Here is a 14,123-nt window from a genome sequence, read left to right on the forward strand (position 1 = left end):
GTTCCTTTGTCATTAATTGTTTCCTGGTTCCTCCCACCGGTCTGTGAATTCAGTGACTTACGACCCAGTCTGGGTCACCGCTGCACCTGCAAGGCAAACTCAATGTCTATGACTGTTACTGAATAACACGAACTTCGGCTGGCCTCGGGGGAAACTGAAGACAACAGAGAAAAAAAAAAAAAAGACCAGCTTCAGCTTGTCAGGGAGCTTTGACGGAGGCTAACATCTTGGAACCACACCGTCTTTTCTACTCCAGTCTTTGTATTGGAGTTGCTCCCTGTAGATCCTGGGCGAAAGACCTCCACCACCAATCTGTCAAACACACATCAGTCAGCCTAGAGACTGAGGCTCCGCCCTTTAGCCCTAGACTCCGCCTCCCCATCCTCGGCGGTCAGAGTTTGGACCAGGAGGCGACGCCCATGAAGCCGCATGCGCACTGCGGGCCCCAAGGACTCCGTTTCCCTTCTCCCAATGGCGGGCGGCGGTCCCCTTCCCGGCAGCCTCCCTCGGGTAGAGAGCGCGTCATTTCCGGTGGGGAAGGCCCGCGGCCGCCGCCGCCATTTCGGGCGCTGCTGGGAGCCTGACACCGGAGCCGGTCCGCTGGGCGGCGGGCGCCAGGGCTGGAGGGGCGCGCGTGGCGGCGGCGGCCCAGCGTGAAGGCGCGGAGGCGGCCATGGCGGGCAACTTCGACTCGGAGGAACGGAGTAGCTGGTACTGGGGCCGCTTGAGCCGGCAGGAGGCGGTGGCGCTATTGCAGGGCCAGCGGCACGGGGTGTTCCTGGTGCGGGACTCGAGCACCAGCCCCGGGGACTATGTGCTCAGCGTCTCCGAAAACTCGCGTGTCTCCCACTACATCATCAACAGCAGCGGCCCGCGCCCTCCAGTGCCTCCGTCGCCCGCTCAGCCTCCGCCGGGTGAGGGACAGACGGGCGGGAGGCTCCGGGCGGGGGTGAGGGCCGTGGAACTCTGTTCTGCTTCAGGCGGAGAGACGTGGGCAGAGCGGGCAGCAGTGACCGTGGCGGGGGAGCTGCCTTCAGCTCCAGCTGGTTCCCACCGACCAGCGGGATTGTGGGGGAGGAGGAGCTGCTCACCGAGGCCTCTGGGTGTGCCTTGGGAGCCGGGGAAGGGGAACTGCTGCGGCCCCGGGGTGGGGCTGAGCGCCAGGGTCAGGCCCAAGGGCAGGGCAGGGCCAGGCAACTTGGGCAACTTGGGGACAAAGAGTTAATGGGGATGTTGCGGGGACATAATTTGGCAGAGGTGTCCAGAATGGATCTGCTAATTCTACAAGTGGCTTTTAGGCTTGAAACGTTTCCTGCAGTGTTAGCGCCGGGTTTGGCCGCACTCCCCGGGTGGCCTTCGGTAGGAAGTCACCACGCACTGGCTGGCTGGGAGGGATGGAGACACCCTCAGGAAGCCGGTCGGTTTTTTCCTTTCTTGGGCATTTTTCCAAAATCTCTTTTACCGTGCTCTTCCCTTGTGGAATACGAAGGTGGTGAACTAAGTGACTTGGTAATAGAAAAAAGCCTTCTGTGACCAGCCCAGCGTAATTGAAGCCTAGCTGCCAAACTGTGTCCAAAGGATTGCCTGCTGCAACTAGAGTTTCTAGTTTCAAAGTGATTAGTGGAAGAAAGATTATTTTTTTCTCCTTCAGAAAATAAACCAGGTATAAGCCAATGAGAACAACTCTGGAAGTGAGTGGATCGTCATTCTCCTTGGGTTTAAACTGTCAGTCAGACTTCTGGATCTTTTCTTGCTCAGTGAGTTGGTGCTGTGGTCAGAGTCTTCCTGGATACAAGAACAGACCTTGCTGGAAGATAACACGAAGAATTTTGGTTATCCCACTGGGTCTTCCTTGTCAAGAGTCATTGAATTCTAACTGTCTTGCCCATGTTATTGGAGTTGTCTTGGCAATGTTAAGGAAATCCACACACTTAGTACTTGAGGTTTCTGAGTTGCAGAGTGACCTTTGTCTGTGTATGTATGTAATAGCACCAAGCTTCTTGCTTTCTGGATGTTTGAAGTGCGAGCCTTTTCCTCCTAGATCTGAGCCAGTCTCAGGAATGAGACTAACCTTAGCAGACCTGCCCTTTTAGGATAGTCCTGACTTAGTTTGGCCAGAAATGAGAAGGTGGGATAGACGGTCCTTTTTGTTAGCACACAAGTTAATGGAAAAACTGAGTATTGAGATCTTTTTAGTTTACACATTTAGATCTTTCTAGGTCTTGTAGGTTTAATGATATAAAATTGGAATATTAATATAGCGTATTAGCCCTAAATAAGACAAATTCTATTTTTTGTGCCATCTGCAAGATAATCTATTGTTTTTGTGTTAAGTGTCATACTTGGATGGTATGTTATCATTGAAATTCAGTTCTCAGCCCCATTTTGTAGTTCATGCTTCTAATCCTAGCACCTAGGAGGCTGAAGCAAGATGATTTTACAAGTTCCAGGCTATCCTGGAGAACTTAGTAATACTCTGCCTCAAAATAAAAAGTAAGGTTAGTGGATGGGACTGGGGATACAGTTCAGTGGTAGTTTATCTGCCTAGCATTTGGGCAGTCTAGGTTTTATTCTCAATAGTGGGGTAGAAAATTTCAGTCCTTAGCTTTCTCTGTGTGTGTTTTGTTGTAAAATTTGGGAATAGCAGCAGGCAGGTTTGTTAGTTTGATATTTCTCTATACCTGGTCATTGTGGTTTTATATCTTAGCAGCTTCACCTTTTCAAAATAGATGGTTGGCCTAGGCGAGAAGCTTGCCAGTTTGTGGGTGAGGTGTGGAAAGTTCATTGGCGTTGTGGCAGTTTGTTTCGTCATGTACCCCCTTTTCTCTACAGGCAGGCAGTTCACTTGCTGTCTTTACTTTATGATGGTTACTTAATCTTTATTCTCCCCATTAAGCTCTTTTTTTTAAAGCCACACAGGAATTACTTGAGTTTTAGAGAGGCATATATAATATTAATAGCTAACACTTATTGACTGGTTATTGTATGCCAGATGCTTTGCTGAGTACTTGTGTGTGTCTTATATAAGTTGCTGTCAGGGGGTTGGGGATTTAGCTCAGTGGTAGAGCGCTTGCCTAGCAAGTGCAAGGCCCTGGGTTCAATCCTTAGCTCCAAAAACAAAACAAGCAACAACAACAAAAAAAGTTGGCTGTCAGTAACAATATAGTGAGTGAAATACTGCAATTTCCATTTACTGAAATATTCACATTTTTTGGATGAGGAACTAGAAATCCAGTAACTTGTAAGGTAATATATTCAGTATATAACTAAACCAGAATTTGAGCTAGACAGTATGACCTGAGAACTGACGCAATCCTTTATTATATAGTTTTGTTATTCTTTGTTTATTTGTTTGGGATACCTGAAGTGCACATAGGAAACTCCATTCTTTTGTTTTGAGACAGAGTCTCACTGTGCAGCCCTAACTGGCCTGCAACTGCCTATATAAACCAGGCTGACTCTGAAAAGTCCTCCTGCCTCTCTCTACTTAGCTCATAATTTTAAATAAATAAATAAAAATAAGAGTCAGCAGGATGGCTCACTAGGTAAAAGCACATGTCTCGAACGCTCGAGGGTCTGAGTTTGATCCTTGGATCCCAGGGTCGAGTAAGAGAACCAACTCCTAAGGGTTGTCCTCTGACCTCCATACCCTACATCATTCATGCATGCATCATGCACTTGTGTGTGCGAGCGTGCGTGCGTGCGCGCGCGCGCACGCACACACACACACACACACACACACACACACACACGAGGCATGTGGGTAAGATAGGCCAGGGATTGTCACCTTATCCCAATAATTGTTTGTTTGAGATGGGATAATTTTGTAGCTCTGACATGGGACTCGCTATGTAGATAATGCTAATGTCTAACTTTCAAAAGATTCTCCTGCCTCTGCCTTGATGTTGGGATTATAGGCCTGAGCCATTAGGCCCAGATCAGTGACCCTTATTTGAACATAGATCTTTAGCTCCCACATATGATCTCCTATGCTGCTGTAGCCTGGGAGCATCTTGACTTTGCCCCAGAGCCGTAGGTGAAAGTTTGTTCAAGTTTACTGGTCATATTCTGTAAGGTTGGGCTTTAAGAGGAGCCTCTTGGGAAGACTTGAAACAATTGATCCACTAGTTTCTTCTGTTTGAAACAGTAAAAACTAGATTTTGAGTCCTAAACTGAGTGAGAAGCTGGGAGTGTACCTCAGTTGATAGAATTCTTTATTCTAGTAAGACTGAAAGCCCCAATTTCAGTCCCCTGCATCACACAGACCAGGCTTAGTGGCACAGACCTGTAATCTCAGCACTTGGGAGGTGGAGGTAGAAAGTTCATAGTACAAATCATCTCTGCCTATTTAGTGAATTGGAGGCCAAAAAACCAAACTTGAATAAAGTGTGTGTGTGTGTGTGTGTGAGTGTGATCTAAAGACAGGGTCTCGTTATGTAGATCAGTATGGCCTCAAACTCATAGAGAGCCACTTGCCTCTGCCTGGGATTAAAGGTGTGGGCCACCATGCTGGACATACATATTCTAGTGACAAGCTAAGACTGGGTTTGAATTTATTCATCTGACACTTTTATGTGTTTAAATTTTGTTTCATGTGTGGTGTTTTGCCTGCATGTATGTTTGTGAAGAAGTTGGATTCCCTGGAACTGGAGTTACAGACAGTTGTGAGTAGTCACATGGGTGCTGGGAATCGAACCTGAGTCCTCTGCAAGAGCAACCAGTGCTCCTAACCACTGAGCCATCTCTTCAGTCTCACCTGCCACTTCATACTTACTTACTTTGGGTAATTTTTTTTTTTTTTAAACTTTTCTTTGCTTTGGTTTCTTCTGTGAAAGTCAGAAAATAGCAACACCTCATAGGGTGGGCTATTACAATGAGTAAATGGATTCAAATATATAAAATACTTGAATGTGGCAGGCATATTAAGTAAATACTCAGGTTATAATTATTAAGAATATACTGCTGGGCGGTGGTGGCACACGCCTTTAATCCCAGCAGTTGGGAGGCAGAGGCAGGCAGATGTCTTTGAGTTTGAGGCCAGCCTGGGCTACAGAGTGAGTTCCAGGAAAGGGGCAAAGCCACACAGAGAAACCCTGTCTCAAAAAAACAAAAGAAAAAAAAAAAGAATATAATGATGTGCAGGGCGTGGTGGCTCACGCCTTTAATCTCAGCACTCAGGGAGGCAGAGGCAGGTGGATCTCTGCGTTTGAGGCTAGTCTTATCTGCAGGGTGAGTTCCAGGACAGCCAAGGCTACATCAAGAAACCAAAAAAGAGCTCATGGGGGGCCCAAGCCCTTCTGATCGAGGCCCCCCCCAAAAAAAAGAAAAAAGGAAAAGAATATAAGGATGTTAGAAGGTGGTTCTGAAAGGCTTTCTGGCATGCACAGTGTGGTTGGTAAACACAGGACCTCTTAGGGGGTAATGCTGAGTAGAAAGCGGTAGAGTGGGCGAGGTGTGAAAAGCCTTGGGCCTAGTCCATGGAAATAGCGTTGTAATTGCTGCTACCTGCACACTTGAAGCTTTCCACCTGTGGCCTAGAGGGTGAGGAAGCCTCAGCTTTCCTCGGGCTGGGGATATAGCTTACTGATGGAATGTTTGCTTAATAAGCACAAGGCTGTGATCATCTCACTTTGGAGGTATCCCTCTAATCTAATGGTTTCAGAGACATTCTTTCTTGTCTTTCTTTTTTAAAGATTTTCTTTATTTTTATTTTACATGTATGATTGTTTTGCCTGCAAGTATATAAATATACTATGTACATGCAGTGCCTGCTGAGACCAGAAGAAGGCGTTATTAAATCCTCTGGAACTGGAGTTACAGATGTTTGTGTACTCCCATGTGAATGCTGGGAACTGAACCCAGGTCCTCTGCAAAGCAGCATGTGCTTTTAACTGCTGAGCATCTCTCCTGCTGCTCTCCAGAGTTCTTAGTAGTTACTGAGAGACTTCATGCAAAAGAAAGAGGTCCCATGGTCAGATAGAACAGGGTTGTTCACTCTAAGACTTGCCACCAGCTCCACTGTGCTCCTTCCTGTGAGTTGCAGACCTGTGTTTGTTGACCTATCTGACTGTTCTGCTCTCGAGAGTTATCAAGACAGTGGAATCTTCTCTGGCAAAAGTGTAGTTCAAAGAATTTTTTGGGTAAATTGAAATTTTCTTGGAGTTGGGTTTGTCATGTGTATGTGTTTATGTGTGCCTGGGTATGAAGGCTAGAGGTGGTGTTGGGCATCTTCTATTGATTGTCACTTTTTTTTTCAAGGTGGAGTTTCTCTGTGTAGCCTTGGCTGTCCGGGAACTCACTGTGTAGACCAAGCTGGCCTTGAACTCACTGAGATCTGTTTGCCTCTGCCTCCTGAGTGCTGGGGTTAAAGACGTGCGCCACCACCCCTGGCTGTCACTTTATTTTTTGAGAAAAGATTTTCTACTATTCTTAAACGTCACCAAATGACTAGACTAGTAGGCTCATGAGCCCTTGGGGTTCTTCAGCATTAGCCTCCCAGTGTTGGGTTTACCGGAACAAAGCTTGGTTTTTCATTGTGGATGCTGGGGGTCCAAATTCAGAAACTTGGGCCTGTGCATCAAGCTTTACCCACTGAATCATCACTCCAGCCTGAAATTTCTTAAGGAATCGAGAGGGTTTGTGGAAGGATGAAGCTGAATTTTCATCTTGTTTAGAATCTGTGGTATACTTTTTTTGTACATTTTTTAAATTTTGTGTATATGTGTGGGCATATGGGTGCTACAGGGCACATATGGAGGTCAGAGAAAAACTTGTGGGAGTCTGTTCTACCATGTGAGTTTAGGGGTCAAACTAAGGTTGTCAGGCTTGGCAAATCCTTTTTACTCACTGAGCCTTGCTGACTCTCGGCCTTTTAATAAAATTTATTTCTTGTAAATTTTGATTGTTACGCGTGTGTGCATGATGTATGTGGTGAGTTGCATGTTCTGAGGTGTATGTGTGGAGATGAGTGAGAGCTGGTTCTCATTCCATGGCTGTATGGGTCTCAGGGGTCAAACTTAGGTGGCCAGTATAGCCCTAGTGGTCCTGGAACTAACTGTAGACGAGGCTGGCCTTAAACTCAGAGATGAGCCTGCCTCTGCCTCTGCCTCCCAAATGCTGGGTTCAAAGGCGTGCATCACCGCCACTGCTGCTTGTTCGCCGTTAAGTTAGCTTTTGGGAGATGGGTTTCACTTTAGATTAGGCTGGTCTCTCCATCTTGTCTCCCATTCTGTGCCTGGCACTGGCCCCTTTAGAAGCTATTAGATAGGTATTTGGCCCTGTTTTACAAAGAAACTGAGGCATAGAGAAGGAATTAGATAGCAGTTGTAACAGCCAATAAATGAGAATCTGATTCCATTAAACGTGAATCTATAAAGTACCATGCCAATACCCACTGTTTTTAAAAGATTTTTGTTTGCATAGTCTTTTTTTTTTTTTTTCCCCCCGAGACAGGATTTCTCTGTGTAGTTTTGATGCCTGTCTTGGATCTCGCTCCGTAGACCAGGCTGGCCTCAAACTGGGAGATCTCAGAGATCCTCCTGGCTCTGCCTCCCGAGTACTGGGATTAAAGGTGTGCGCCACCACCGCCTGGCTTGTTTGCATAGTCTTATTCCCTTGTTTATTGTTAATATTTGTTAGGTTTCTGAAATGGTCTCATGTAGCTCAGGCTGGCCTGGACCCTCCCCTATGTAGCCAAAAATGATCTTGAACTTCTGATACTCCTGTTTCCACCTCCCAAATATTGGGGTTATAGACACATGTTATTATGCCAGGCTTCCTTAGTCTTCAGATTTCCTTGTTAGATGGAAGGCAGCAGCCTTTGTATTAGACCAGTATTGGTTATTTATTTATTTAAGCAACTTCTATAAATGCTATAGGCAGAGGAGGAGGAAGAAAGGATCAGTAATGAAGGAAAGAGGAAGTGCTGTGCAATTTTGGAAGGGTTGATGGTGGAGCAGCTCTTGGTGATCTTGCCAGAAGTTACCTAGCCAGTTTTAGCACAGTGCCCTCCGGTGTTATGAATTCTTTGGGGTATGAGATTGTAAAAACTGATGTGGCCTGAGGCTTGAAAAACTTAAAAGTAATTGGTTTACAGATAGCAGAGAAGCACTTAACAGAAATAATAATAATAATAATAATCCAACTGTTTGCTTATTTTTGTTACTTGGTTCCACTATGTATCATTGGCTGGCCTGGAACTCAATTGGTAGACCAAGGTGCCCAGGGAATTAGGACAATCTTTCTGCTTTGGACTCTTAAATTCTGTGATTACAGGCACTTAACACCACATCTGTTAATACTTATTTTCTGATATGTTAATTCATAACTGCACACTCAAGCCAGGGCCTAGTGATGTAAGCCTATATAATTCAAACTCCTTGATAGGCTGAGGCAGGAGGATTACAAGTTGAGGCCTTGTCTAGGCTACACAATAAATTCAAAGCTAATCTGGACAATTTAGTAAGAACTTTTCTCAAAATGAAACTTGCCTAGCATGTGTGAGGACCTAGGTTCAATCTCAATGTCTGAATTGCACATTCAGAATCTCATCAGGTTTGATATGGAGTGGGTAAAGTTTTCCGAGTCCCGGGCAGCTCTGTAGCTATGGGCTCTGTAGCTGGTTCTGTTCTCTAGACTGACCAACTGTATCTCCTCCTTTCCCTCCCTTCTGTTTCCTGCCTTTGGCTGTTTGTGGTTAGAAGGATGGAAAAGGAACCCAAATTCATAGCTGTGGTGAGGTCTGGGCTTATCTGTGACTTATGTGCATTCTTTTCCCTTTTCTTCCCTTCTGGGGTTGTAATCATTGAAACTTGCCTGCCTCATATATCTGATTGCCAAGTAGTCAAATTAGGCATCCCTCCATTATTGTAGCGCTAACACAGTAGAAGTGTGCCGGTAAAGTGTGCCAAAGGTTTTGTTTGCTGCTTTGCTTGTATTTTGTTAGTTTGGGATTGCTAAGCCAAAAGAAAAAGGCTGGTGAGCCCAGTTTATACCATGCGGCATTAGCAGCATTAGAACAAGAAAAGAATTAAACTTACCTTTGACCTTTTTTTTTTTTTTTTTTTTTAAGTGATCTATGTGTTTTGCCTGTATGCACCACTTTTGTGCCTTGGGGGCCAGAAAAGGGTGTTGGATCTCCTGAAACTAGAGTTGCAGTTTCTGGGAACCTGATCCTCTGCCAGAGCAGCATGCATGCTTAACTGCTGAGCCGCTGTTCTAGCCCACGTCTCACTTGTGTGCTGGAGGAGCTTCTGAAGCTTATCCTTTTAAAATTTCATTGCACCCACCTGTCAAAGGGGTTTCACCTAGTGGTGCTCCTGCTTCTTCCAACAGTCCCCAGCTTCACACAAGCACATTCCACTTGCCCTTAGTACTATAATGGCGGTGTGTGTGTGTGTGTGTGTGTGTGTGTGTGTGTGTGTGTGTTAAGCAGTGGGTGGCAGGGAGTGGTTGCCTTCTTTCTTAGATTACAGGTGCTTTGGAAATTTTCCTGATTTGACAGAACTGCCCTTTCCTTGTGATTCAAGACAGGGTTTCTCTGTGTAGCTTTGCCTCTTTCCTGGAACTCATTCTGTAGATCAGGCCTCAAACTCACAAAGATCCGCCTGCCTCTGCCTCCTGAGTGCTGGGATTACAGGCGTGTGCCACCACTGCCCGGCGCTGCTGGGTTTTACAGGAACACATCTCCCATTGCAATAATAGCCAAGCTGGCTTTCTGAGACAACCCCTTTGTTTCTTACTCATCACACTGTTCACACTTTTGTCTCTTTGTAAGGTGCTTAAATCTGGAAGTAGAATTTCATTTTACCCCTTTCCCTAATTTCATAGTTAAGCATGTTTGTTGATTAAGAATAATTCAGGGGTTGGGGATTTAGCTCAGTGGTAGAGCGCTTGCCTAGCAAGCACAAGGCCCGGGGTTTGGTCCTCAGCTCAAAAAAAAAAAAAGATAAGAATAATTAAGAATAATTCACATGGGCCAGAAACATGGCTCAGCAGTTAAGATTGGTTCCTGCTCTTCCAGAGGACCAGAGTTCTGCTCCCAGCAGCCATATCAGAGTGCTTACAACCACCTGTAACTCCAGCTCTAGGTGGATCTGACTTCTGACCTCTTCTGGCCTCAAGGAACACCAATAGCTAGTATGGCACACAGGCACATGCATATAAATAAATAAAAACAAATCTGTTTTTCATTTGTGCAGCCCTGGCTGTCCTAAAACTTGCTCTATAGATCAGGCTGGCCTTGAACTCAGAGATCTGACTGCCTCTGCCTCCCTAGTGCTGAGATGCCACCACGTGGCAAAATAATCTTAGAAACGGAATAATGTATGGGGCTGATGAGATGACTTAGCAGGTAAATAAAAGCTCTTGCTACCAAGGCTGGTGGTCTGAGTTCAATCCCTGGGACCTACATGTTGTAGTGAGAGGATCTACCCTTAGAATTGTCCTCTTACAAACACAGACAGAAACATTAACCCACACACAGGAGATAGAATTTCAGAAAAATTTTAATAATATGTGAGGTGGCTCAGTGGGTAAGAGCACTTGCCAAGGAAGGCTGGTGACCCAAGTTAGCTTCCTGAAACTCAGGACAGAGCTGGGTCCAGTAGCTCCTACCTGTAACCCTAGTACTCCTAAGTGACATGGGAGGCAGAGATAGAATTTTAGGAGCCAGATAGCGTGGGCTACAAGGCACAGCAAAAATAAGAGAGACCTTGGCTCAGTAGGGTGGGAGGAGGGAACCAACTTCTGTGAGTTGTCCTCTGACCTCTGCATATACAATAATATACAATACATATACAATAATAATACAAATAAATAGGTTAGGCTTGGCACATGCCTTCAATGCCAGTATTTGGGTGGCAGGACCAACTGGATCTCTATGATTTTGAGGCCAACCTGGTCTACATATTGAGTTTCTGGCCAGCCAGGACTACATAGTGAAGACCCTGTCTCAAAACAAATATTTTAAAAAATACGGGGCTGCCGGGCTGTGGTGGCATAAGCCTTTAATCCCAGCACTTGGGAGGCAGAGTCAGGTGGATCTCTGTGAGTTCAAGGCCAGCCTGGGCTACCAAGTGAGTTCCAGGAAAGGTGCAAAGCTACACAGGGAAACCCTGTCTCGAAAAACAAAAACAAAAAGGGGGGGTGGTGGTGCTGGAGAGATGGCTCAGCAGTTAAGAGCACTGGTTGTTCTTCCAGAGGACCCAGGTTCAATTCTCAGCAACCACATGGTGGCTCACAACCATCTGTAATGAGATCTGGCACGCAGGCAGAACACTGTATACATAATAAATAAACAAATCTTTAAAAAAAATGTTTTAAAAATAAATGTAAAGTTAGGCATGGTGGCTCATGCTTCTAGTCTCAGGAAACTGAGGCAGAAGATTCCATGTGAGTTTTTTTAAAGAGTAAGTGACACTTTCTGAACACTTCTGATTTATTGGCAACCGTGGTTTTCGTGGGGTAACAAGTAAAAGCCATTTTGGCAGGTGCACCTTGGTCTGTGGCTGGCTAAACAGTAGCAATGGAGTTTTCTGCCCTTGGTGATCTAGGACGATCTTAGGACCATCTTCTTAGCAACAGATTCTTTGCTGTGTCAGCAGCTTTGCTCTGTAACTGGTCCTTGGAACTTTCTCAAGCAGGCAGTACTGAGCAGATTTCTGAGCAGTTTCACAATTGCTGTCTTCACATGGAAAATCATCTTAGATTAGTGAGGACAGACCAGAATAGGAGCAGTTCTTTGTGAAGAGAAGCTGTAAGGTGGCGTTGCTGTACAGTCATAACCAAAATAGTCTTCTCATGCCAACTACTGTGATTGATACACACTTAAAATCCCAGCACTTGGAAGGCTAAGGCAGAAAAGCACAGGTTCAAGCCTACTCTGGGCTCTATCACATACCTGTCTCAGAAAACAGCCACTGGGTGGTGGGATGCTCAGTGGGCAGAGTGTTTGTCCCACAGCCTAGCAACCTGAGTTTGACCCCTGGAGCCCACATAAAGCTGGAAGGCAAGAACTGACTGCCTTTGTCCCCTGATAACATGCATGCATCATACACATACACAATACTTAAAAAACAAAACAAAACAAAAAAAACCAGCCAGCAGTGGTGGCTCTGGTTTCTTTTCTTTTCTTTCTTTCTTTTTTTTTTTTTTTTTTTTTTTTTTTTTTGGTTTTTCCAGACAGGGTTTCTCGGTGTATAGTTTTGTTGCCCATCCTGGATCTCACTCTATAGACCAGGCTGGCCTCGAACTCAAAAGATCTGCCTGGCTCTGTCTCCCAAGTACTGGGATTAAAGGCATGCACCACCACTGCCCGCAATTTTTTTTTAAAGTAAGAATTAAAAATAAAAAGCTTCCAAAAATCATCTCTGTAGGCCCATCCTTAGAACTGTTGAGTTAATGTTGCAGTTTTCCTGAAGAGTGTTTACGTAGATGGACTATGTAAGCCCTCTAAACTGCATTCCTAGACTCTTTCATTTGAGCTGATATATCTTCACTACTATTCTTGAATTGTAGACTCAGAGTAAAAATGTGCTCTGTATTTATGACATACACATATTGTTGTCATGAGTTTTTTTTCCATTTATTTATTTTGTTTGTTTGTTTGGTTTTGGAGGCAGGGTTTCTCTGTATAGCCCTGGCAGTCCAGGAACTCGCTTTGTAGACTTGGCTGGCCTTGAACTCACAGAGATCTACCTGCCCCTGCCTCCCAAGTACTGGGATTAAAGTCATGAACTACCACCACACAACTGTGGCATAGTATTTTTTTTAAAGATTTTATTTTATTTATTATGTATACAGTGTTCTGTCTGCATGTATCCCTGAAGGCCAGAAAAGGGAGCCAGATCTCATTACAGATGGTTGTGAGCCACCATATGGGTGCTGGGAATTGAACTCAGGACCTCTGGAAGAACAGCCAGTGTTCTTAACCTCTGAACCATCTCTCCAGCCCCTGTGGCATAGTATTTTAAGTGTCCCTACTAGGTCCTTTCTCTCAGATCATTGATTGAGCAGAGATTGAAGAAGGGTTAGAGGTGCAGTTATTATGTATCCCAGGCTGTTCCCCACTTTCCCATATAGCTGAGGATGACATTGAACATCTGATCTTTATGCCTGTACTTTCCAGAGTGTTATAGAAGGATTATGGACGTGTACCACCACACCAGTTTATGTGGTACTGGGTATCAAACTCAGGGCTTAATGCAATTCTAGATAAGCACTCTCCCAAATAAAGCCATCTCCTTAGTCCCAGTTTTCATGGTTTTTGTGATAGGATCTCATGTACTAGGCTGCCCTTAAACTCATATGCATTCTTTTGTTTTGAGTATCACAAGAGTTTATTTAGCAAAAAGTTTCATATGAAAATGTACATGACTCAATTCTGCACCCCAACAAACAGTCCTTAGGGGAAGGATGTGGACTCCTCTGCTGCTGACCATCCATTGTTTAGACCCTTTCCAAGGCTCCCTAACATGATGATGCTGTTTCCTCCTGTGACCACCATGCCGGTGTTATTCTGCTGCCCACCAGTTGCCATCTCCACACACTCACCCATCACAAGATTCATAAAGGGATCCAAGCCTCGGAGTATTCCTTGTACATGTCGGCCACCATTTAACTTCAGTGATAACTTCTTGTCCATAAATTTCTTCAACTTGGGAGGGTGGGCCTTGCTCATGGCAACTTTTCAGCGGATAAAGAGCGGGCGGCCTCCTCATTCATCCTGATCTTCCTTTCTCCAAGGATAGATTGAGGGACTGGGAGAGGGGAAGATTGTGGAGACAGGGTTTCTCTGTGTAGCTCTGGCTGTCCTGGAACTCACTCTGTAGATCTGCCTGCTTCTGCCTCACCCCACCCCCACCCCCAGCACTGGGATTAAAGGCATGCACCACTACCGCCTGGCTACTTTTTTTGTTTGTTTGTTTGTTTGTTTTAGATTTATTTATTTATACATACAGTGTTCTGTCTGCATGTGTCCTTGCAGGCCAGAAGAGGGCACCAGATCTTATTACAGATGGTTGGGAGCCACCATGTAGTTGCTGGGATTTGAACTCAGGACCTCTGGAAGAGCAGCCTGTGCTCTTAACCACTGAGCCATCTCTCCAGCCCTACTTTTTGTTTTT

The 14,123-nt window shown here is 45.2% G+C and overlaps 2 protein-coding genes across 3 annotated transcripts in view; one reads left to right on the plus strand and one right to left on the minus strand.

Moving 5' to 3' along the window:
* The first annotated feature begins 500 nt into the window (after positions 1-500).
* Positions 501-14,123, plus strand: part of Crk (CRK proto-oncogene, adaptor protein) — a 29,636-nt gene continuing 16,013 nt past the window's right edge. For both annotated transcript variants that reach the window (XM_036196223.1, XM_036196224.1), the window contains exon 1: positions 501-914. In XM_036196223.1, the coding sequence (XP_036052116.1) occupies positions 674-914 (241 nt within the window). In that variant the 5' untranslated portion in view covers positions 501-673. The remainder of the gene's footprint in view (positions 915-14,123) is intronic.
* On the minus strand, positions 13,403-13,678 carry LOC118590188 (small nuclear ribonucleoprotein G-like). The gene has a single exon (XM_036198069.1). The coding sequence runs from the start codon at positions 13,676-13,678 to the stop codon at positions 13,403-13,405; it is 276 nt and encodes a 91-aa protein (XP_036053962.1).

The sequence above is a fragment of the Onychomys torridus genome, chromosome 8, assembly GCF_903995425.1.
Source record: "Onychomys torridus chromosome 8, mOncTor1.1, whole genome shotgun sequence".
Classification (NCBI taxonomy): Eukaryota; Metazoa; Chordata; class Mammalia; order Rodentia; family Cricetidae; genus Onychomys; species Onychomys torridus.